This window comes from Schistocerca americana, chromosome 11 (genome assembly GCF_021461395.2).
Source record: "Schistocerca americana isolate TAMUIC-IGC-003095 chromosome 11, iqSchAmer2.1, whole genome shotgun sequence".
In the NCBI taxonomy this organism is placed as follows: Eukaryota; Metazoa; Arthropoda; class Insecta; order Orthoptera; family Acrididae; genus Schistocerca; species Schistocerca americana.
This window is the reverse complement of record NC_060129.1, coordinates 46040652-46065449: the sequence shown is the minus strand read 5'-3', so window position 1 is coordinate 46065449 and position 24798 is coordinate 46040652. Positions and strand designations below refer to the sequence as shown.

The window sequence follows — 24798 nt, the reverse complement described above, 5'->3', positions numbered from 1 at the left end:
TTAATTCTTAGTTACATTTTTTTTTTGTCGTGTGTGCATAATTGTTAGCAGCTCAGAAATCATCTTTATTGCACAGTAGCAGCACAGCTGGAATTGTAAATATTCTCTGATACTAACTGTTACCTCCCTTTTGCAGCACGTCTGGTGTACACTATACAGGGTGTCCAAACAAAACACCGACAACAGTTACTGTGTGGTGCAGAAAGGCAAAGTAATCAGTTTTCAAGAAGGAACCCGTATCATACAATGCACGGCTTCGGTGCCGGAGGGCATCAAAGTCAGAAAATGAACAGTTGTGACCCTTCGTTCTGGTTCGTTTTGGTATCTGAATACGGAAGGTTTGCAACCCTTTAGCAGTCTGTAGTTCGGATGGACGACCTGAAAGTCTGTGCACTACATTCCTCCACACGGCCCTCGTGTGCATCCTATTGCGGACCTTGTGTGGTATGCAAGTGCAGTGACATCATTGACAGCAGCGTGACATGTACCGATACACAATTCTGGAAATGACTGATGTGGTGCTTGCAAATGGCAAAGCGGATTGCAGTGGAGAAGCTGCTGCAAGATTTTATGTGGAAAGTTTCCCAAACAGATGTATACCACATTCGTGGCCATTGAGAGAGACCGCAGAGAAGCCGGAAAGTTGCACGTGGGTGTACTCTGCCTGAGGTGTGTCCGTTGTACTGTATGAGGGGGTGGGGGGGGGGGTGAAAGTAACAGGAATTGGGCTGCGGTGGGGAGGGAGGGGGGGGGGGGGGGGGGAACACATTGTTTCAACTGCAGGGTGTCCAGAAAAGGACTCCCTGATTTCAAAATTAAATATCTCGAAAACAAAGATCGATAGAGGAATGCAGTAAACGGTATGTTTATTGTGAAAGCTGTAAGAAGTTTATACAGCAGTTTGAAATAATAGTTACAAAAGCTGCTAACAGATGGCGCTGTAATCGCCATACATAATGCCTAGTATAAATAGTGATCCGAAGCCCAGAGGGATCAGTTCCACTATTGAAATGTGAAAGGAAGTTAGTGTACCGAAGGAAGAGATTAAAACCATGTACTCCATTGAACAATGCGTTTTTCTGGTGCTAGAGTACCACAGGTTAGAAGAGAGTCCTACGGCAACAAGGCGAAGTTTTCAAGCATGATTTAATGTTCCAAAAGGACCCGATGCGAAAACCATTCGTACGCTCTTCACAAAATTTCAACGAACAGGCAGCGTAACTGATGATCTAGTGGAGCATGTTGGCCGCAAGCAAACCGCAGTTACGCCTGAAAATATTTACGCCTGAAAATATCGCCACAGTTTCTGGAATTATTCAGTGAAATCCAATGTCATCCGTCCGTAGAATTGTATCTGAGACTGGTTTGAAGTGTTCCAGCACGCAGAAAATACTGAGAAAGAGCCTACACATGTTTCCATTCAAAATTCAAATGCACCAGGCCATACCCGTACGAACTGTGCAACAAAGGGTTGCCTTTGCTAATCAGATGCTCACAATGATTGATAGTAAGGGATTAGATGTTGGCTGCATCTGGTTTACAGATGAAGCACACTTCCAGCTGAATGGATACGTGAATAAGCAGAACTGGCAATTTTGGGGTTCCGAAAAGCCATATTAGTGTGAAGTGAAACCCCTGTATTCTCCTAAAGTTACTGTGTGGGCTGCAGGATGCAGCAGAGGCATTATTGGCCCTGTTTTCATTCGAGAAACGGTCACTGGTGCACGTTACGTTGCAATTTTGGAACAATTTGTCGCCACACAGCAAGCGTTAGAGGATCGACCAGGTACTGGATGGTTTATGCAAGATGGAGGCCGACCACATCGGACCGAACAAGTGTTTCGCTTTCTTCGGCAATCGAGTCATTGCTTTGGAATATCCCAAATTTACTGGTGCAGGCATGGATTGGCCTCCATATTCGCCGGATTTGACTCCCTGTGACTTTTTTGTGGGGCACAGTGAAAGACATGGTCTACCCGAAGCACCCGGCCACGCTGGACGAGCTTGAATCGGGGGATCTCTGTGGCATGTGAATCCATTTCGGTTGAGACACCACGAAATGTGATGGCGGATTTCAATCTTCATTTGCGCCACCTCTGTAGTGCCAATGGTGAACATTTTGAAAACATTGTGATGTGATTGTTTGCAAAGATTGTTTTCATACGATTATTTCAGTTATGTATGCTGATATGAGCTGTACAGCGTACGGCGCCATCTGTTAGCAGCTTTTGTAACTATTATTTCTAACTGCTGTATAAACTTCTTACAGCTTTCACAATAAACATACCGTTTACTGCATTCCTCTATCGATCTTCGTTTTCGAGATATTTAATTTTGAAATCAGGGAGTCCTTTTCTGGACACCTTGTAGGTGATCATATCACTGGGCCACAACTACTGCTAGACAGACTAACAGGACCGGTCTACCTCACATATAGTAGAGATGTGTTGTCTACCCTATTGGATGTAGTGCCACTAAAATGTTTGGATGGACACGTGGCTGCAGTACGCCGGAGCTCCGACACACTTCGATGCCGATGGGCAGAATCACCCGATCATCGCGTACAGTAATTGACGGATCGGTAGGGGGTGGACTGTTCCATGGCCAGCATGGTCGGCAGATCTGAAACCTCTAGACTAGATTTTGTTAGGTAATATGAAGAGTTTGGTGTACAGTGCACATGTAACGTAAGCGGAGGACCTTATTGCTGGAGTCTGCAGAGCGACTTGAGATACTTGAAAGACAAACGTCCGTATTGGCTCACGTGTGTGAGACTCAGCCCGCTGATGTAGACTCTGCATTGACATAGGAGATACGCAGTGTAAATCCCGTTTCTAATGTAGAGAGCATGACGTGCTACTCGTGTTGGACTGATTGACATAATGTGGAACACATACCCATCTCAGTTTTAGACACTTTCCAGCACCCAAGCCGTGTGTTACTGGATATGGGTTCCTTCTTGAAAACCGATCATTGTGCCTTCCTGCACAACATACTAAGTGTTACCTATGTTTTTGGGACACCCTGAAAATGTTAAGAAAATACACAGGTCGATCATTCGATCGTTGTGGCTATTGGCATCGCGGAGTCCAGAGCAATTAAATTGTCCAGTGTGCTGTTCAGTGGTGAGTACATTCAATGTCAGCGCTCTCTCTCTCTCTCTCTCTCTCTCTCTCTCTCTCTCTCTCTCTCTCTCTCTCTCTCTCTCTCTGTGTGTGTGTGTGTGTGTGTGTGTGTGTGTGTGTGTGTGTGTGTGTGTGTGTGTGTGTGGGCCCGCGCTAACATTTATATTCACTATATAGGTAATGCATATAACACTTCTACTTTGGGTAACTTACGGTATGTTCCATTAAGTTCTGGGTGTGCAGCCGCAAGAAATCTCCTTCTTCTAATATTTCGGCTGTATACCGTCCAGCCATCTTCAGAGTGAGTCACAAGACTGCCGCGACTGCGCATGCGGCCACAGATGCAAATGCGCCAGAGACGTTGGTTGGCGGCAGAGACGTGCATAATGCGCGAGTTGTATCTATGACTCCGCAGTCGATCTGTGTTGGCATACCAATATACCATTGTGAGCTGCACTGTGACGTCTTTGTGAGTTTATTACAGCAAGTAATTTATCATGATTTATCAAGATTGAAACCACTATTTCTATTAATTAAATTCGTCGTCAAGCTAATTTCAATTGCCTCCTTCACTATCGAGTCCCAAAAGGATGATGTAGTTGCCAAAATTCCGACGTTGTCATACAACATACTGTGACCATTATCAATACAGTGCTCTGCCACTGCCAACTTGTTAGGTTGTAAAAGTCGTGTGTACCTCCGATGTTCTGTACATCTTTCTTGGACAGTACATTGGACAAACAACTCGTACATTTTTGATTTATCTGGCAGCTTTAAGGTCATTTAAATAAAAACATCTTGACATATTTGTGCCTTTTGTTGGCATACCTGCATCTTGCAATTTGTTAGGCTAAAGTCCCTGATTCTGTGCCCACAATCCAGAAAATTCACCAGCTGTACTAAACAATTTATCATATCGTGTAGCTACCCTAGACACGAGTAAATAAATACAAAAATATCATGTAGCTGAAGAGCTTGCATATAATTGTTAAAAAAGTTTTTCTTGGGGAATAAAATTTCTTAAAGTGGATTTGTTTCTGGGGGATGACTTCATGTATCATGGTATTGTATCTGATGCAATGCATTATACAGTCAAACCACCATATAACGATTACCTGTGCGACGATTTTGTATGGCCCTAGCTGATTAGGCAAGACTTTCGGCGCTTTATTTCTAGAAGCTTCACTACTTACTATAGTACTGTATTTATTCTAGTGGTAAAGAATACGAAGTGTACAGCCGCGGGCGAGCTGTGCTCACCGACAAATGTCAGAGAGCTCCTTTGTTTGAACGAGTGTTTAATTTATCCATTGTTGAGCTTCAGTAGCAGACAGAAGTGTTTTTTTTTGGGGGGGGGGGGGTGCATATGCCGCTTATCGCCGTGATTTTTGCAATCTGTGAATGTTTTTAGTTGATGTAAACTCTTTGGACTTTGCTAAGATTTGGACAGTGGCTGGTACTCGGAAACAAATAAGGTTGGAGGCAAAAATGAAGGTTTTCAGAGACATTGATAGCGGAATGAAACAAGTAGACATGACGAGGAAGCATGGACTTGCACAATCAATGTTAGCTACATTCCTTAAAAAATGAAAAGAAATTGAAGAAAGTTTTGTAGGTGGCAAATTTAACCCTTCAAGGAAAAGAATGAAGACGTCTGCTGCTGACGATGTGGACAGGCTACAGTGCGATGGTTTAATGAGTTTTCACAGGCTTCATTTGGTTCCTTTTCTGCTAAAGAATCGATCTAATACATACGAACTGATTTCCTAATGTGCACAAGGCAAATGACACTAACATAAGTAATATAAAAGGGCACGAATTATCCCACAGAACCTAAATGTCAGATGTTGCAAAAGGCAGATCGTGCAGGAAAATACTTTGTTTCGCAGCAATGCCGCTGCTATGCTGCGTAGAAAATGGTCCAAGTTTTGGGCGTCTTCCCTAGGAACTGTTCACTTTAAAACTATGTCTTGAAATTTGTGTGTCCAGTATTAATAAGATTTTCGTAGGTTACAGCACACACATTTGTAGTGTAGATCTCAAGTTACAGAATTTCCCAGTCACAAATAAAAAAAGTCCTTACCATTTTTCTAAACAAACTTTTTGTTAGATCACGATAAACTTATAATAGAAAGCTTGGATTAGTTTTGAAGTTTTTTCATTATCAAAAACTGCGACCACTACAACTGCACAGTGGGGTACTGAATTTGTAAAGAGTACTATTACTCAGTGGTTGTACTGGAATGTGTGGTTAGTCGACAGTGGCCATAGCCGGCAGCAATCGTAGGGCAGTCGGCCACCTACCAGCAGCTGGGCAGGCAGGACGTGCTCTAGCAATAACGAAAGGCTTAAATTCGGTCAATATTTCTGCAAAATAGACAAATTTTTGTTGCTTCTTCATTGCAACTGGTGCTGGGTTGTGGGGTAGCATTTAAATACAGGGTGTATGTAAAGTCCGGGAACACTTTCAGTTATATATTGCAAAAGAATTAACATTGCACAGATGTCATTTTGAAGAGAAACTCTGAAAGTTTTTACAAACATTCGATATGCGAGCCATGAATGACCCAGCAGACGTCGATACGGTAATCGAATTCTTGCCATTCCGGTCCCAGCATGGCATCGTAGACTGTGGCAGTTGCTTCCCGTATTCTCTCCTGGAGTTCTGCTACATCACGTGGTAGAGGCGGTATGTACACCAGATCTTTAATGTGCCCCCACAGAAAAAAGCCACACGGGGTGAGATCTGGTGATCGGGGAGGCCATTTCGTGAAACAGCTGTCCTCTTCTGTAGCACGGCCGATCCATCGATGTGGCAGCTCCGTGTTCAGGTACCCACAAACTTCACGATGAAAATCGGGTGGAGCCCCATCCTGCTGAAAGATGAACAGGGAGTCCAATTGCATATGAGGCATCAGCCATTACTGCAACGTGTCCGAGTAGGAATATCCAGTGACAGTGCTCTCGGTGAAGAAGAATGGCCCGTACAGTTTTTGACGTGACGAGGTTCACAAAACATTAACTTTGGCAAATCACGCTCAAATTCAGTGCATTTGTGTGGATGCTTTGTACCCCAGATTCGACAATTACGCCTGTTTACTTTCCCATTAGTGTGAAAAGTGGCTTCGTCGCTAAAAATTAAGCAATCAACACCACCATCCCCATCCTCATTCAGTAGTTGCAACCGCAAACAAAACTCAAAATGCTTGTCTTTGTTGTCGTCATTGAGCTCCTGCACTAGCTCCAATTTGAATGGTTTCATAGACAGCTCCCATTGCAGGACTTTATCCACACTGTCATTGGAGCCATTTAGAGTTCACGGGATGCACAACGCACAGATTTCTTTGGCCTCTTTACGAATGTCTTTCATACGCGCTCCACATTCACTTCACTCACTCTGGGCTTTGCCAGGCACAAGCAACCCGTCGTAACGAATTTGTTGTGCCCGTGGTAAATGGCCTTCTTTGTTGGTGGCTTCCCGTTCCCGGACTTAACGTATACCCTGTATTGTGGATAGGGTTTTGTATTCACAGCAGCAGCTTTGGTAGTTAACGTCATGCACTAATTCAGTTTGATGATTTTGAAGGGTAGGATGGGGCACGTTGGCAGCAAATTTCATTCATGCTACCAATTGTGGTAGGGCATTACGTGTACCGTGCATTTTATGAACATCTACCACCTCTGAGTAGCATTTCGCCTGACTATATATGCAGTCAGAACTGAAGTGACTTCACAAGTGGGCAAATACTCAGCAGTAGTATGTATATCTACAGGAAACAAATTAATTCCAACATAAGTATTTTCACACAGAACACTAGGAATAGACATAATAAATGAAATGTTAGACTCGAGAACAACACTAAAGCAAGTACAGCTCAACAGCACTGTTGATTTTCAAGGTTGGCAGCAAATGATGAAGCAAGGTTTTTGGCCAAAGTTGTGCAGTTTCTGCTGACTCACACAGGCAACACAAAATTGCTTTTAAGATAATGGTTATTCATCTTGTAGAAACAACAAACATGATTGCAGCAGGAAGAAAGTTTGATGTCACAGAAGTGAATGTTCGTAGGAGTCAAATAAATAATAAATTAAAGAAAGCTAGTTTTACATGCCAAACTTTCTGGAGACCAAATTGAGGAAGGTTTCAGAAATTGGAGCTGCAGGTTATTCAGTATGTGCTCGTGAAGAGGCTTCCCAATTATTCAAAAAATTATCCAAATGAAGCAGCTGGAGGTAAAAGAGGAATTTTCAGACTGCACGCATTGCCGAAAGCCGAGCGAGTGTGAGTTGCTTTGTGGCGAGGATACTGTGTGTGGGGCTAATGTTGTTATGCCGAACCATACTAGCTCACTTGCTTCGTGTGGCATTTGATCAGAATTAAATGGGAGGTCATTTACGTATTAGAAACAGTGTATCTAATATTGAACCTAGTGGAAGTAAATTATTGATTTGTTGAATTGTGCTGCACAACTTTCCCTATCTGTATTGATAAGTATGGTGTATGTAACATTGTTAAATGTACTGTTAATTCCATAAAACCTTCCGTGATATACAGTAAAATGTCTTTAATAGAGAGAATACTGATACAGATATTGAAGATAGTCTTGTAATGAATTCGTAACCCCTGAATTGAACATTGGAAGATGCCGCATATTATACGCATTACAGTTTTTCTGTTGATAACTAGAGTAAAGCTCTTAGAGAAGACCGCAGTACGAGTGTTTCCATTGTTTTTGCAATGAAAGACGAAATACTTCTGTGAAGATTTCTCTTACATTGCCTGAGACTGACCCCCCCCCCTCCACACACACACACACACACACACACACACACACACACACACACACACACACACACCACTTTCATTTGTAAATACAAAAAGTGCTTTAAAAAACTTTCAAACTTCAATTTATTCAAATATCATGAATGAACAGGAAGAAGCCTTAATAACCGTACAGTGAGATGTACCTTCTGCCATGCTTTACAGATTGTAGATGTAAGAGGTCTGTTCAAAAAAATTCTGAAACTTTGTCCACAAAGTTTTTCTACACTTACCTTTTGCTTATTGTGCACGGTCTCCTATGAAATACTGGGCTCCCATCACAGTGGATACATCGCTCCCAGTGCTGTTTCCTCTTCCAGAAGCAGTCTCGGTGCATTTCTTGCTGGATTGTGCAAAGTGCCATATGCGAATTTTATCTCTTCTATCATTGCAAATCTTCATCCTTTCAATGGGGTTTTCAAATTTGAAATTAAAAAATGTTCCGTAGGAGCAGGTCTGGAGAGTATGGAGGGAGGCAGCATAGTGATTTTGTTTTTTGTACAGTAGTCGCACACCGACAGGGATGCGAGAGCCACGAACTGTCCCGCCACATTTCAGGCCATTTCCTTCTCACAGATGTCACAGCACGTCCCGATAGTACCATCGATTGATAGTTTGTCCCTGTGGTGTGGTGTGAATTCGTGATGACTTAATCATTCAAAGTCATAGGAGACTATCAGCACGGCCTTGGCATCTGATTTGACCTGATGAGTTTTTTGGTGTCAGAGAACCTTTCCTGACCCATTGTGAAGATTTAACTTCGGTATCAACATTATATGCATAAACCTATGTCTCATCACCAGTTACGATTCTCTTAAGTTACATTTCATTCTTATTTGCACAGTCCAAAAGTTCTTCACATATTATGATGCGAAGGTCTTGCCGGACTCGACCTGTGAGCCGTGGGATGAACTTGACGGCAACACGATACATTCGGAGATGCTGTGGCAGGATTTCATAACGTGATCCCACTGAAAAGCTACGTTTTTTGCTTTCCGTCTTCAATTGGTACGCACAGCTTTGTTGGCATTCCTGACATTGTCGTCGGTGTCCTGAATGAGGATCATCTTCAAACCGTGTAAACCATTTGTAACACAGAGTATGGCTTAAGCACTCGTCACCGTAGGCTTCCAGCATCATTTGGTGTTTGTCTCTGTAAAGGTTTTCTTGAGAAATGTAATTCAGACTTGTTGCTCCTCTGTCATCTCGAAATTCAAAAACTGTGCGACACAATGTTCTACTCAATACAGCACAGAACAATAACTGATAAGACATAAAACAATGAAACTTCTGGTAGTTACACATTAAACACAGGTGTGTGCAGGAATGCCAGTTGCACTTCGCTCTGACACACCATTGGTGCGAAATTACGAATAGTTTTGGAATTTTTTTGAGCAGACAGGGTGTATATGACCCGGGACATCTGGGAGATCCGGGAAAAAACCGGAAATTTTTTCGTCCGGGAGAAAACTGGGAAAAACCCGGGATTTTTTTAGAATTCCGGAAAATTTCCCTTGTTTTAGTTAGCAGATTTAATTTTTGTGATTTTGACTGGTAAGAACCAATACTCTAATAAAGGATATTACTGTATCCCGCTTCTGCAGAATAATACTGCAGCAACAAAACATGAACGAGAGAAGAAAAAAGAAATTAAAACTTAAGTTGCAAAGGAAATCCGCCATATACAACAACAAAACACAGTGCACATAGAAGCGTCTGCCAACCAAAGTGTCTCAAAGGCTTTAGGAAGAATATGCAGTGCTTCCTAACAAGAAATTGCCTCCGATGAGCGTGACGTGACAGCTGTTTACATTTGATTCATTTGAGCACTTGCGGGCGGGCTCTTGCGCATGCGCAGTTGAGTCGCCTATGAGTAGTACCTTCTCCCGCTTCTGGTTATAGATGTGTGGCTGAGCACCACTATCTAAATTGGTCCGGTTCATAAATATCATAGATCCAGGGCTGATGCACAGAGCAGTCTGAGTTCTAGTGGGTAGTCTCCACGTGACCTGTGTTTATGTTTAGTGATTTTGCTGTTTCCTCTTCCTTTATTATTCTCTCATTAAATGAAAACAAAACGGATTTCTGTGGCCAGGAGCTACCAAATGAATTAAAATACGTTCACATAATTACGGAAAGCTAAAATATGTTGTTAGTTTCAGGTTTTATTTCCACCTTTGACAGTCAAGCATTAATCACCTTGCAGAACAATGAAGTTATTTTTGTCTGTTTGCTAAAGAGATTTGGCTTTTATTAATATTTTGCGCTGAGGCAGTCAATTTATGTGAAATGAAGTGTTTAATTTCACACTGTTGGCTAGTTTCAACTGTTCGCTGCATTTCAAGTGCACATTTTCCATCTTCTGGCTCGTATGGCATTATGCCATAATAAAGAACCAAACATGAGATAATACAGTACTGGTACTCAAGAAAATTTACATCCGAATCTGGACATACAATTGTGCACTTTAAGCCGAATTATGCATTTTAGTATAGTTCACGAAATTACGATGCTTTTGAAGTATCCTTTGATGTCTTGTTTCTTTTATGACATAATGCAAGATCTTTTAATGTTTTACACCTACGAACGTGCGGGCTTCCTGCGTCATCGAAGCTGCGCAGGCGCAGTGACGCCTTTTATCTGGCGCTCTCTGGCAACTGCTGAAATGAACCAATTTCTAACAGGCCATGGGAAAATATTGCGAATGGTGGTTTGAAAAGTGTTAATTTCAAAGTAAATTTCCTTTTACGCAAGATGAACTATATGCGAGAATGTACGATGTATTTCTTAAATCACAAAGCGTTTGATTCTCGTTTAAAAATCAACTTTTCGTGGACGCCCATCTAGAAGAATTTCGAGCCTAGAAGATCAGACATTTACGTCGTTATTAAAAATTGTACTGGCACATTTGTGTGATGTATCTTAAAGTGTAACCCGTGCAAGATGATCAGCATTTTATGTGGAAGTTTAGCTTCTCTTGCAGCTTATTAATCTTAGAGACCAATATTATTTTTCCCCCTTGGATTTCGTTTTCTAAAGTACCGGTAAATTCTACATCTGTGTAGAAAACCGTAAACATTCTAAGGATTGATAAGTTATACAGTGCCGAGGAAAAGTATACTGTCATTTAACACAGAAAAAGTGTATTTTCACCCGGGAGAAAGTGTATTTTCAACCAGGAATCCAGGAAAAATCCACGTATACACCCTGGCAGATCTCGTAGATACCCTCCCCTCCTGTCCCTGCAACGCTGCTGCCCCCACTGCACATACACTACTGTAGCATTCTTCTCCCCTCCATTTTTTTCCTTTTCTATTGAGGGGGTGGAAAAATTTCTCTCATTGGGTCTTTCACTGCTATGATTGTAAACTGCCAATAGTTTTGGATGCAGCACTTTTCCATAGCACTTGTCAGCTCTCATTATGGCTAAGACTTCACACTCTCCATAAGTCAATACAAAATTAGATTTAAATTGTGAATCTTGTTTTTGAAATAGTGACTCTTTTAGTTTACTTTATTCCAAGTTCCTTGTAAGAAGTCCGTGCAGTGTGGATAGCTGCATGCAGCACGTGCTGTGATGTAAGGACATCTGCTGGTGAACTCCAGCCACAGCATACTGTCCTAAACAAGTATTTCAACTAACACAAAACATCACTGTAACCACCATGGCAATATTCATTACACACACACTTACTCATTTGTAGATGATAAGAGTGCAGAAAACTTCACGCCTATAATGCATATGGGAAAAAATCACTCATTTAATTTTTAAAAATTCTGTACACTCACAGCATTACAATGAATGTCTTAACTTTGTGGGATCATATTAAAAATATAATATACTTAAATCATTTGTAGATAGTATGGTGCTAATCAAGAAAATCTGTTCGTCATTGGAATTCTTTAATACTATACAAACACTTTTTAGTAAAATACTCATGAGAGTATTCCCGTTTAAACTGTTTTGTATAATATGGCAGTTTGTTAAACAATTTCATCACTGTGTGTTATGCCTTATTAGATGATAAGCACAGCCTCTCATAGTGTTATAAGTATGTACATCTTAGTTTAACTATTGGATAGCTTGTATCTTAAAATCAATTGTGCAATTTTAGAAAATAGTCTGCTAGCAGTGTAATTGATTTCTTACTCCTAAGCATCCTGTTACACGAGTCATTATATCCGAGGCTCCACAACACAACCCTCATTTCCATAAATATGTGCCCTCTTAAATTGTGAGAAGCTCTTTCTCCCTCACTGTCTAGGGTACATCTGAATCTTGCTTACTTGAGATAGTCAGACAACTGCCTTCTCCGGCTTTGTTTCCTATTGCAAAAGATATTCAGCTGCCATGATGACAATTGACCCCACTTTGATGAACAGTGAAGATAACTGGCACCAGATCTGAGTGGCTGAAATCCAGAAATTCCTATCAATGCTCAGTTACGAATTTTTTTGTTGTGTGTGCATAATTCTAAACAACTAAAAAATTATCTTTAATGCACTGAATCTGAACAGCAGTATTTATATATGCTGTCTGATGTTCACTGTAACTTGGCTTTTTCAGTGTGTCTCGTGGACAGCACGTCGTTTAAGAAAATGCTTAATTTTGTCATCATGGCAGTTGGCATAATGGAGTCCAAAGCAGTTAAATTGTCCAGGATGCTGTTTTGTGGTGAGTAAATTCCGTTTCAGCATTCTATATATATAATCTATTTATATTCACTGTACGGGGAATGCATATAACACTTTTACCTGAGTAACTTACGTGTTTCAAAATTTGTGACCTTAAGTAGTCAACATTGGCACATACAATGATGGTTACCAGCACTTCTCCCCTTTATTCCTTTATTTGACGTGGCCTTTTCCCCAATTGTCATTTGAAAAATACACAGTCTTACATTTTCAGATAAAGCTTTTATTGCTAAAGTAAATTTTTTAGCTTATGTATTGATATAGCACATGTCTTTACATTGACAGGTGAGTCTTTGGCAGTTCAGGTCACAGGCATATTTAATGTGACAGTTTCAGAAGGGTGGGGTAGGTTGCAATGGTACCAGGACATCCAAATACAGGGACAGTAGTGACAACCGAGCAGCATATTTTGTCCTATTCCCAATCCCAGGAATACATTGAGCATATCTTGCTTCTTAAGAACATCTACTACATTTAAACCGCAGTTTGCCAGACTCCAAATGTAGCCGGGGCTCAATTGATTTGACAAATACTTGCAGTGGTGTGTGTATTGTAACACAAATATATTCACACTTAACGTCTGAAATGCAGTTAAATTAAGTACAAGGTTCAACAGTGGCTGCAAAGCAGCAACTCCTTGACAGCACTGTTGATTTTTTGGTATGGCAGCAAATGATGAAGCACAGTGTTAAGCCGAGGTGGCCAGATTTCTCCCAATTCAGCACTACTAAGCAGCTTGATTAATGTTCTAAGAATTATAGCTATTGATAATGGATGCAAATTTCATCTGTGATTCTGTTGAGAAATATGAGTCTACCAGTTTGCACTTCCCGATTGGCTTGCACAGGCAATAGAGAACTGATAATACAGAATCCACAAACAATTGTCCAGCAGGAAGAAAATTTGATGTAACAGAAGCCGATAGTGAATATTTGTAGGTTGTGTCAGATAAAGAATAAATTACAAATTACCAGTTCTACACACCAAACTTTCAGTGGACCAAATCGGGAAAGGTTTCATCAATTGGAGCAGCAGGCTTTTCTGTACTTCTGAGAGGAACGCAGTTAATGCTTCCCAGTTACTCATGGAAATGTGGACAGTTGTAGGGAAAGTGAATGGTTAACTGCAGTTTATTGGGAGAGTTTTAGGAAAGTACATTTCAGCTACAAAGGACACCACTTATAAAAAAACTTGTGTGACCATTTCTTTAGTGTTTGTAATGCCCATCAGGTCAGAGTAAAGGATGGCGTCACAGCGTGCTGCTAGATTTGTTACCTTTAGATTGTATCTGACTTACCAAACGAAAGTGCTGGCACGTCGATAGACACACAAACGTACACACAAAATTCTAGCTTTCGCAACCAACGGTTGCCTCGTCAGGAACATTGGTTGCGAAAGCTAGAATTTTGTGTGTATGTTTGTGTTTGCTTGTGTGTCTATCGACGTGCCAGCGCTTTCGTTTGGTAAGTCACATCATCTTTGTTTTTAGATATATTTTTTCCCACGTGGAATGTTTCCTTCTATTATATTACCTTTAGATTGGATTGACTCGTGATGTTTAGGGATACACGAGAGACTGAGAGATTTTGGGCAAGACTCAGCATTAGGGGTGGGCATAAAATGATGATTAGATCCTTCTAGTGCCAACAGATTTGTCTCCTAATGTAACTGAGAACTTTAGAGAAACCTTCAGTTAACTTGTAAATAAGTTCCCAATCACACTGCAATTATTGGTGGTGACTTCAGTTATCCAACAATCAAAAATTACAATTTTGGTAGTAGTAGCCATCATCTGAAACATACTAAATGCCTTCTATGAAAACTATCCATAACAGATAGTTTGGAACCACACTAATGATGGAAATATATTGGATCTAATGGCAAAAAATATACGTGACCTCTTTGAGGATATCCACATTGAAACTGGTATCAGTGACCATGATGCAGTTGTGGCAACAATGATTAGCAAAGTACAAAAGACAACAAAAGTAAGTAGAAATGTATATGTGCTCAGTAAACTAGATAAAAAGAATCAGTAGTGTTGTATCTTGGTGAGGAACGTGAAACTGGCTTGTGGTAAAAAGAATAGTTGACCATGCACTGGATAGATATGTACCCTGTAGAACAGTTCATAATGGGGAGAGGAGGGGGGGAGGGTGGGGGGGGGGGGAGGGGAGGAGGAATCATCTGTGGTGCACAGTCACTGTAAAGTAACAGACTACTGCATAATAGGTGTGAAACAAAGCAGAGGACTATAGGTTGAGAGGTACTGAATGAAACACATTTGACTGTCAGGAGAGCGATGCCTGAAGCCTTCAATAACTACAGTGTTGTACCAGAATATTGTCAAACAATTTTTCATAAAATCCAAAACAATTCTGGACATATGTAAGGGCTATTAGTGGCACTGCAGTTAGTGTCCAGTCTCTAATGAATGAGACAGGAACTGAAATTGAGGTAGCAAAGCAAAAGCTGAAATGCTTAATTCTGTCTCCAAATGTTCCTTTAAAAAGGAAACTTCAGAACAATTGCCCCAATTTAATTCTTGTACCACCGGAAATGTGCGAAATCAGTATTAGTGGATTGAGAAACAGCTGATAGGGTTAAAACTGAACGATCCCTTTAGATTTTATACTGAATTTGTGGCTTGAGTTAGTCCTTTAACCTTAACCTGTCGCAGATCCCTTGAACAAAAAACTGTACTCAGCGGTTGGAAGAAGGCACAAGTAACACCCATCTACAAGAAGGGTGGTAGAAGTGATAGACAAAACTACCATCCAATTTCCCGGACATTGATTTGTTGCAGATGCTTAGAACATACTGTGAGCTCAACATTGACACACCTTTAACAGAATGACCTTCTCCATGCCAACCAACCATCATAATTCTGAAAACAACATTGTGGAGAAAACCGATCTGGCACATTTTTCACAAGACGTACCGAAAGCTTTGGATCGAGGCAGTCAGGTAGACGCTAGTAAGTCACGACCCATTTTTAACAGGGAAACTAAAACAGCTTAGGTCTAACCCGCCATTGCCCGCACCAAAACTAAGTTTATTGTGCAGTGTCATGACCTATACAAGACGGATCCATTTCCTAACACTACTGTATATTGTGTTGATGGTAATGCAGGATAGATGTGTAATAGTAGATACATTGGTCAGATACAAAGGGACGCTCTTACTAGATTTAAAAAAAACATAAAGATGTCGGTAATTCCAGGTCATGCATTTGATTGACAATTGGCGTGAACTGCAATAGGTTAATGATGATTTGGTAATCTTGCACACTGGAGGTAAAAGTTGTATACTTGAATGTTCTTAAAGAGAGAGAAATTTTAAAAAGTCTTCATTCTAACCCTCTTAAAACTATTAATGAACATACAGATTTGTGCTACAGAAGTATTTTAGCTAATTATGACATACTTCAAGTTACCGCTTAAGTTTGTTTCAGTGTTTTGTCTGTTTGGAGAATTTTCTGTTTTAACTGTGTTATAAATTGGTCTGATTATTTTCTTTTAAATTGGTTACACACCTTTGGTTTTATAGCTATATGTACAGGTTCCCTTCCTGTCTAGTGTTTAGAGCATCCAAATTCTTATTTGGTTTTCTCACTTGTGCTACCAACCTTCCACCTGCTGTAGCTGCACGCAACAACTGTGTTTGCATCACATGTGGCGTGCACTTCCACTGCTCTCCCCCCCCTCAGCTGTTTATAATACGGCCAAGCGAGCAGACGGTGGTTGCCACTTCCTTATGTTAGTGTCTTTCACATCTTGTGTGTTAAGTTTCTTCTTTCTAATATTTCTTAGGTTTGTGTTAGATGTTTTCTAATGGATTTGTTCATTTTGGCAACTTTTTAGGTTCCCTGTTTATAAAGTGGGATATGAACTTTTGTTCCTGAGATGATGGAGGGTTGAAGTAACCTCATTTCATCTATCCGTATAAAGGAGGATAGTTTGCTGCTCACCATAAATATCACACATTGAGTTGCAGACACACACAGCAAAAGACTATTATGATACAGAGTTTGGCCACAGCCTTCTTCAGAAGAAGGAAAAAAAAACCACACATTCATTTACACAAGCCAGCACACCTTACGTGCACGTGACTGACATCTCCAGTAGCTCGGACCGGAATGTTTTTCATTGTGCCTTTCTGCAAATTAGTGTTTTATCCTTATGGTGAGTAGTTAGCTATCCTTTTCCTTATAATGTTGATACTCCAACCTGGATTTTTCCTTAGTCCATCTCTATTGGGTCTTGCCCACTCGTCTTGTATAGGGTGCCTAAGGGATGCTGAGTTCTCAGAATACTATACAATAATTCAAAAAAATAACATTACTAGTTTTATTTCTATAATGCAGAATTGACAATACTTAACTCAAATGCACAAAATGTTGTCACAGGCGAGGGGTGACGTGCAATATAATTCAGAGTCCTTCTGTACACAATGTTCCTGCAAGTTGACACACATCACTAATACTGCTCTGCAAATCCTGTCCACTAATGTCCATATACTGGGCCGATCCGAGCGCAGAGGCAGGCAGGAGCGGCACTTACATTCACTTTCTCTCGAGGGCACTCCTGTCGTGGTGTGGTCGTATTCCACGCACCGTTGGCCGACATCGTTTCATCGCCTACTCTGGTCTTGCGTTCTTAGTCTTCGTTTCGGTGCTTGTGGTTACGCCAGAACAATCTGTGCTTCTATGTGCGTAATGTCGAGTCATCAGTTTCCTCTTACGTGCTTAATTTTTGAATTGGGCTTATTATAACATAGTGTTTCCCCCGTTACAGTGTATGCCAGAAGGTGGAATTATATTATTGTGAAGTTGGTCGTAGAGAATAAAGCATTATTGGTTTGACAGCTGTTGCGATTTCTCCATTTTGTGAAAATGGACTAAGATCAGGCACAAGTGATTTTAGGCAGTCTCCTTTGTAGATGGGCTGCATTTTCCCACTATTCCGCCAATGAAGCAAAATGTGCCACTTGCCTTACTTACGACTGGGCTATTGTGATTGTTCCATTTTATATCCCTATGGATTGCTACACAGAGATATTTTTGAGGTCAACTGATTGCGGTTGGGCTACTTTTTCTCAGTGGTTGATGTCCACAATTTCATGTTCCTGATCATTTAAAGTGAAAGGGTTTGGATGGCAAACCAACTTCTCGATATCGGTGTTCTTAAATAGTTCTTTAAAATGATTTCCGCAAGGATCAATTAACGATAAAGTTTTGTTTGATGATCAAGTGTAAGTTTGTATCTTAAATGGATACTAAGCTCCAGCTGAATTTTAAGTGCTTTTATGTAGATTTTTCTTTAATTTTTCTTTAATTTTTTATTTCATTTTTATTTTTATTTGCATCCTTGTGGTGGCAGCTCTGAAGTCCTCCTCTGTGCAGAGTCGGTAGCTCTTTGCACACCACCTGCAACGTAGGCACGTTTGCCGATAAACTCTAACTGCCGCCCGCCATCCGAGGCATACTTCAAACAAAAAATAAACTGCAAAACAAAGTTTTGGACTAAAACAGGGTATTGTGTATGTAGAAATTGTCTTCCCGTCATTTAATTCTAGCTCATTTATAGACGAGGGCACAGAAAGTTTTGCATCACTAATTCTTATGGGAAAATTCCAAAATTTAATTGAGTTAGTTTCAGTATACTCACAGAAGATTGTTGCCAAACTCTGCACAATTTCGAAGACTAACTAATTCATTTGCAAATTCTGTATAGGATTCCATCAAACCTCAGAGCCTTGTTTAATTTTAGTGATGTCACATATTTATATATACGGAAATAAAGTGTATAACTAATACCTATTTTTGTGTTTGATCTGAATTTATATGAGGACTGACTGCAACTGGTGCAAGTACCTCAGCTTTCTGGAGTGTGTTACATTTTACTAGTGTGTGAACCCATCCCTCATTATTAATGAGGCTTTGGAAAGAAGGCAGTTCATACCAGGGAATTTCTCTGCCCTTCTAGGGGCATCTTATTAACATTTGCATCAAGTTAATGCTCAGTCTACAGCTTCTACATTTGTAAATAATATTGTACACCTAATTGTGATTTACACATTGATAATGATTAAAGTGTATGATTTGCAAGTGATGGGCGGTGAATGAATTGTGACATTCCTTCTCACAGACCCAAGCTGTGTAGGCAAAGGTTCCATTGCACTGCAGTCAAATCTTCCAGAGAGCAGGTATCAGCCTGCCCAGTGCCGCAAGTTTGTGGATAGTTCAACAAGTGCCGCACGTATCTTGTCTCAGTGGTACAAGTTTCTATGCAGAATAGTATAAACTTTCTGACAGTATGCATCTGGGCGGCCACAAGAACACTGAAACTAAAGTACTCGGTGCAATTTACGTGTCTCTTTCCTGTCAAACTTCCATCACATAATTTGTATCAGGGAGCTGTGCTGTTCTGTTAACAAATAGCATAGGACATTTTCAAAGAAAGTTAATGCCTGTATTTTGTCAGTAAATATAAGTATTAAAAATGTGTTCATTCTAATTTGGTGATAAAATGTGATTGTAAAAAGTGGTGTGTGTGTGTGTGTGTGTGTGTGTGTGTGTGTGTGTGTGTGTGTGTGTGTGTGTGTGTGTACGTGTCTCCTAACTTACTTTATTTGGGGCTTTCTCTGTTGGTCTGTTTGTTTACTGCTAAATATTTGAGTGCTGTTTGTTTTTCCATGCACAGACTATTCACGATGCAGGTGAATTTACCAATGCTGGTAAGTTGCATAAGTAATAGTGGTCCAGACACTATTGAATTCTTTATTTTGTGATCACGAGATGTTTTGGATATAGCCCGTCATCACATGACCTGGTGACAAATAATAGGAGAGTGCAAATAATGATATCATACAGTACAGTGTAATCAAAGAAAAGAGATTATGTAAACGTCAAATGAAATTAATTGTATTCATTTTTGGAAGAACACAAATACTTACAATTTAAGCTCTTTTCAAGCATTGCCAAGGACGCTGAATAATGTTGATGCAAAGGTCGAGCAAAACGTGTTATCACGTACAAAGAGTAGACCTAACAGGAGCCGACTACAATTGCATTGTCGAGGAGCCGCTAATGGATCCGTAATGTAAACTTTATTGTGCAACAGAAATAATAATGTAAAATAATAAAAGTTGCATCAGTACTCACGTGCACAAAGGTCAGCTGTAAAATACAGTGTAACAGTAAAAGACATTCCATTAATGACAGTGTCATATGTATCCACATTAGATGATTTGTTCATAATTGCAGTGGAGGGTATAACATCCGATGCAAATTTAATTAAAATAATTATTTTTAAATAAGTGAAGGTGATTAAAATTATTTCATTTTTACCAACGCAATTGTGCAATGAAGTAAACAGTAAAATACAATATAACAATACAGATTTCGTACACAAACTGTTAAGTGCAATAGAAACTCGAGATAGGAATATCAATAATGTAGGAAAAGACAGATTGCTACTTACTAAAAAGAAGACACGTCAGGGTGCAGACAGGCACAGGTAAGACACTTACAAGCGTTCAGACACAGCTGTTATAAGTGAAAGACCGCCAACTTCAGCATCTCTGGCCAGAATGGCATTCCGGCCCAAGATGGAGGAGTTCGTGGTCCTGTGCACGAGGGTGGGTGTGTGTGTGTGTGTGTGTGTGTGTGTGTGTGTGTGTGTGTGCGTGTGTGTAAGTGCGTGTGTGTGTGTGTGTGTGTGTGTGTGTGTGTGTGTGTGTGTGTGTGTGTGTTTTTACTGACGAAGGCTGTGGCCGAAACCTATATGTAAGTTGCTTCTAGCTGTGCCTGTCTGCAACTTAACGTGTCTTCTTTACAATAAGTAGCACTCTGTCGTTTCCTACATTATTGCCCATGTTTACAGCTAAACTTTCGAAAGACGATTCACTAATAAAATTACATGTAGTCATTGAAATTCCATTGCACGTAATGAAAGTTAAACTAAATAAGCCTGCTTGGGAGTCATTGTTTTTCTTGTCCACAAGTAAATCATTTAAAAAAATCAAAGAACCACCTAAAATTGCTTGAGATTTGTTCATTACTGTAAGTTCTGTGTCTACGTGATTAGGCGTGTATATATTTCTTTCTTTACAAATGATCAGTACTGTAACTTAATAACCAAAATGCTAAATACACTCCTGGAAACTGAAATAAGAACACCGTGAATTCATTGTCCCAGGAAGGGGAATCTTTATTGACACATTCCTGGGGTCAGATACATCACATGATCACACTGACAGAACCACAGGCACATAGACACAGGCAACAGAGCATGCACAATGTCGGCACTAGTACAGTGTATATCCACCTTTCGCAGCAATGCAGGCTGCTATTCTCCCATGGAGACGATCGTAGAGATGCTGGATGTAGTCCTGTGGAACGGCTTGCCATGCCATTTCCACCTGGCGCCTCAGTTGGACCAGCGTTCGTGCTGGACATGCAGACCGCGTGAGACGACGCTTCATCCAGTCCCAAACATGCTCAATGGGGGACAGATCCGGAGATCTTGCTGGCCAGGGTAGTTGACTTACACCTTCTAGAGCACGTTGGGTAGCACGGGATACATGCGGACGTGCATTGTCCTGTTGGAACAGCAAGTTCCCTTGCCGGTCTAGGAATGGTAGAACGATGGGTTCGATGACGGTTTGGATGTACCGTGCACTATTCAGTGTCCCCTCGACGATCACCAGTGGTGTACGGCCAGTGTAGGAGATCGCTCCCCACACCATGATGCAGGGTGTTGGCCCTGTGTGCCTCGGTCGTATGCAGTCCTGATTGTGGCGCTCACCTGCACGGCGCCAAACACGCATACGACCATCATTGGCACCAAGGCAGAAGCGACTCTCATCGCTGAAGACGACACGTCTCCATTCGTCCCTCCATTCACGCCTGTCGCGACACCACTGGAGGCGGGCTGCACGATGTTGGGGCGTGAGCGGAAGACGGCCTAACGGTGTGCGGGACCGTAGCCCAGCTTCATGGAGACGGTTGCGAATGGTCCTCGCCGATAATTTGCTGGGAAGTGGCGGTGCGGTCCCCTACGGCACTGCGTAGGATCTTACGGTCTTGGCGTGCATCCGTGCGTCGCTGCGGTCCGGTCCCAGGTCGACGGGCACGTGCACCTTCCGCCGACCACTGGCGACAACATCGATGTACTGTGGAGACCTCACGCCCCACGTGTTGAGCAATTCGGCGGTACGTCCACCCGGCCTCCCGCATGCCCACTATACGCCCTCGCTCAAAGTCCGTCAACTGCACATATGGTTCACGTCCACGCTGTCGCGGCATGCTACCAGTGTTAAAGACTGCGATGGAGCTCCGTATAACACGGCAAACTGGCTGACACTGACGGCGGCGGTGCACAAATGCTGCGCAGCTAGCGCCATTAGACGGCCAACACCGCGGTTCCTGGTGTGTCCGCTGTGCCGTGCGTGTGATCATTGCTTGTACAGCCCTCTCGCAGTGTCCGGAGCAAGTATGGTGGGTCTGACACACCGGTGTCAATGTGTTCTTTTTTTCATTTCCAGGAGTGTAGATATATCACCTTCAATATTTTTTTAAGCTGATGTTAGGTCCCCTTTAAATAATATCCCAACACACTTCCATTACTTCCGTATTCATATTCACAAAATCTAATTTGAAACTCCCTTCCCATTTGCCCAATGTAATATTTCTCGCTTGAACTGCAGAAAATCTTACAGGTACCTGTGCTACAGACTTTATTCAGTGGTAGTTCTAAGCTGTGTCACAGCACTGACCCAGTTTACTATCCATTTGAAATCCCACTGTAATAATACATTTGCAGAAGACAACTGCTATCCTATCTGACACTGACACAAAGTATGACAGTGAAATATGCTTTTCCTCCTCCTTGCTAACCACTTCATTGTTTCCTACTCTATTAAAAATTTTTCTTGCAATCTTCATAATTGCTGCCTCAGTGAAGCCATTAGCCATTTCAACCTGCACTATTGTGTCCGTTTCCTTCTTAGTTACAACATTTTTAAATTAACTTTCATAGTTACTGTTATTATGGTCACACTCTTCTAAGAGGCCTTAAAGTCCCATTTACAAAAGAACCGTTCAGATTTGATGCAGACATTACATTTAGACAGGTATCCCACAATTTTCTCACAACATATGTAGTGATACATCAGTAAATGTGGTAACAAATTTGACATTATCAGATTCTCTACTATTGACCTCAGCTGCATATAAATAACAATAAAAACAAATGAGAGTATGTAAGGCAGGAAATAAAATGTTAATTGAAGTTTTTCTTCTGTGAACAGCGGTTAGTGGTACAGCCAGTGCGGAGATGGGAAATGGTGCGTACACTCTGGCCACTGCAGGAATACGAACTGTCCGCGGTGACTTCTCACGCAGCCTCAAATGTGTCGGAGAGTGGCAAGTGACTAGGAACCCAGCCGCTTGGTGCCTGAGGCAGACTGACTGACTTCTCTGTGTCCAGAGTGCTGTAGTGGGAAGCATCAGCTCTTTGTGTTAAGGGTGCATCTGAATTTATGTATCCATATTTGTCCTTGAAATAAAGTCTTACACAACTGCTCAATTTATTTTTAATAATTTACTACTTCTATGTTACTGAACAGTTGGAAAAACATGAAGAAACTGACATACCAATCTGCTAGGAAGCTACAGTTATTTTTTGCATAGATCTGCCTACTGTTACATCACCTAATGTAGATGTACTAAATGTGATGGCGTTGTGATTAATAGATGTATTAGAATTCTACATTGACAGTGTATTGCCATGTATACACTCCCATAGAGATTTAATTCCTTTCAATTTAAATATTGTTAATGCAGTAATGGTTTGAAGATTCATATTTCTTGATGTCGAACAGGGCGAGAAATTTCTGTAATCTTCACTGGAAGTCATTGTAATAGTTATTGTAGATTGTCACCATTGCTTAGGCAACCAAAGATAATATTTGTTTTGACGTTTAGTGACACCTATGTTGTAAGTGAGTATCAGTGGTATGTAAACTTAAATGTTCTCCATTAACATACTTCATGGTTAGTTTCAGTTAAGCTGAGGAAACTTAACCGTAGCCACTTAAGGAATAACGTGTGTTTACCAGCTCATAGTGAACTGGTTGGTAAGTACTGGCAACATAAGGAGGTGCGAATAATTTGCGGCACTTCAAGGTGTATGGCTGGCGGCTACTTTCACCAGCACAGATTCACTTGTCAAGTTTGCACCCCCACAGCCTCTTGCCATGATTACCAGTGTAACAGTCAAAATTGATTGATATATTAACTCTCCTTTAAACAGAGTGATATTCACTTCTTCTTCCTTGAAGAAAAGGATGCAGTGTCCAGCTCTGTGATACAGAATGCAGTATAATATAACCATAAATAATACAATCTCTGTGTGTTCCAAAGTTTGCCGGCTACGGTGTATTCAGGTATCATTTTCAAGATGAATTGATTTAGAAATGAAATTGCTTCCCTTTGCAAAGGATATATTGTAAAAACTTTTCCACAAATATATATTGTTGTCTGACATACATGCAATATGTACACCCATAATCTGACTGGAAGAGACAGGTAGTTGAAGAGTGAATAATTTGATATTGGCCTAAGGAAATGTTGGAATACAGATATACATTCATCTCTCTTTTCTTACAAATCTTTTTTTGGCACAGGCATGTTTATTTGCATCTCTGCACCACAGTGTTCCGATTCTTATTAAATGACGTATACTTTATGTCTAAATCAAAATAAGACCTAAAACAACTACCCCCCCCCCCCCCCCCCCCCAACTGTATACTGATGTTTTCCTTGATTACTATTGTCCATGGTTAGTGGTGCGTTTTACAAACGTACTAACATAACCAAATTTCATATGGAAGTATCACTTAAAACTACCGTTTGGCCTGGCTGGGGGATCAAATCCCTTTACTTGTGGCCAGGGTTATATCTTATTTATCCCCTGCACGTCAGCTTTATTTAGATTACAGTTTACATGAAGTTTACAAAACTTTAGAGGTTCATTTTCTAAGAGACCATGGATCAACAAATGGTTGAATTAGTATTTTGCTCATTATTGAGGTGCAACCACCACCAATAGTTTGTGCAGCCACATCTCTACTCGTTAAGTGGTGTCTTTT

At 40.9% G+C, this 24798-nt stretch overlaps 1 protein-coding gene across 2 annotated transcripts in view; it reads left to right on the top strand.

Annotated features, from left to right (window-relative positions):
* LOC124553645 overlaps nucleotides 1-23234 on the top strand; it is a 71158-nt gene extending 47924 nt beyond the window's left edge. The window contains exons 1-3 of one of the 2 annotated variants that reach the window (XR_006968093.1): nucleotides 2272-3125; nucleotides 12515-12622; nucleotides 22957-23234. Coding sequence is in view for 1 of the 2 variants with exons in the window: in XM_047127520.1 (XP_046983476.1) it covers nucleotides 12515-12622; nucleotides 22957-23120 (272 nt within the window). In the remaining variant the exon portion in view is untranslated. Of the gene's footprint in view, nucleotides 1-2271; nucleotides 3126-12514; nucleotides 12623-22956 lie in introns of those variants that run through there. The other variant, XM_047127520.1, reaches the window with a different exon arrangement.
* The last annotated feature ends 1564 nt before the right edge of the window (nucleotides 23235-24798 follow it).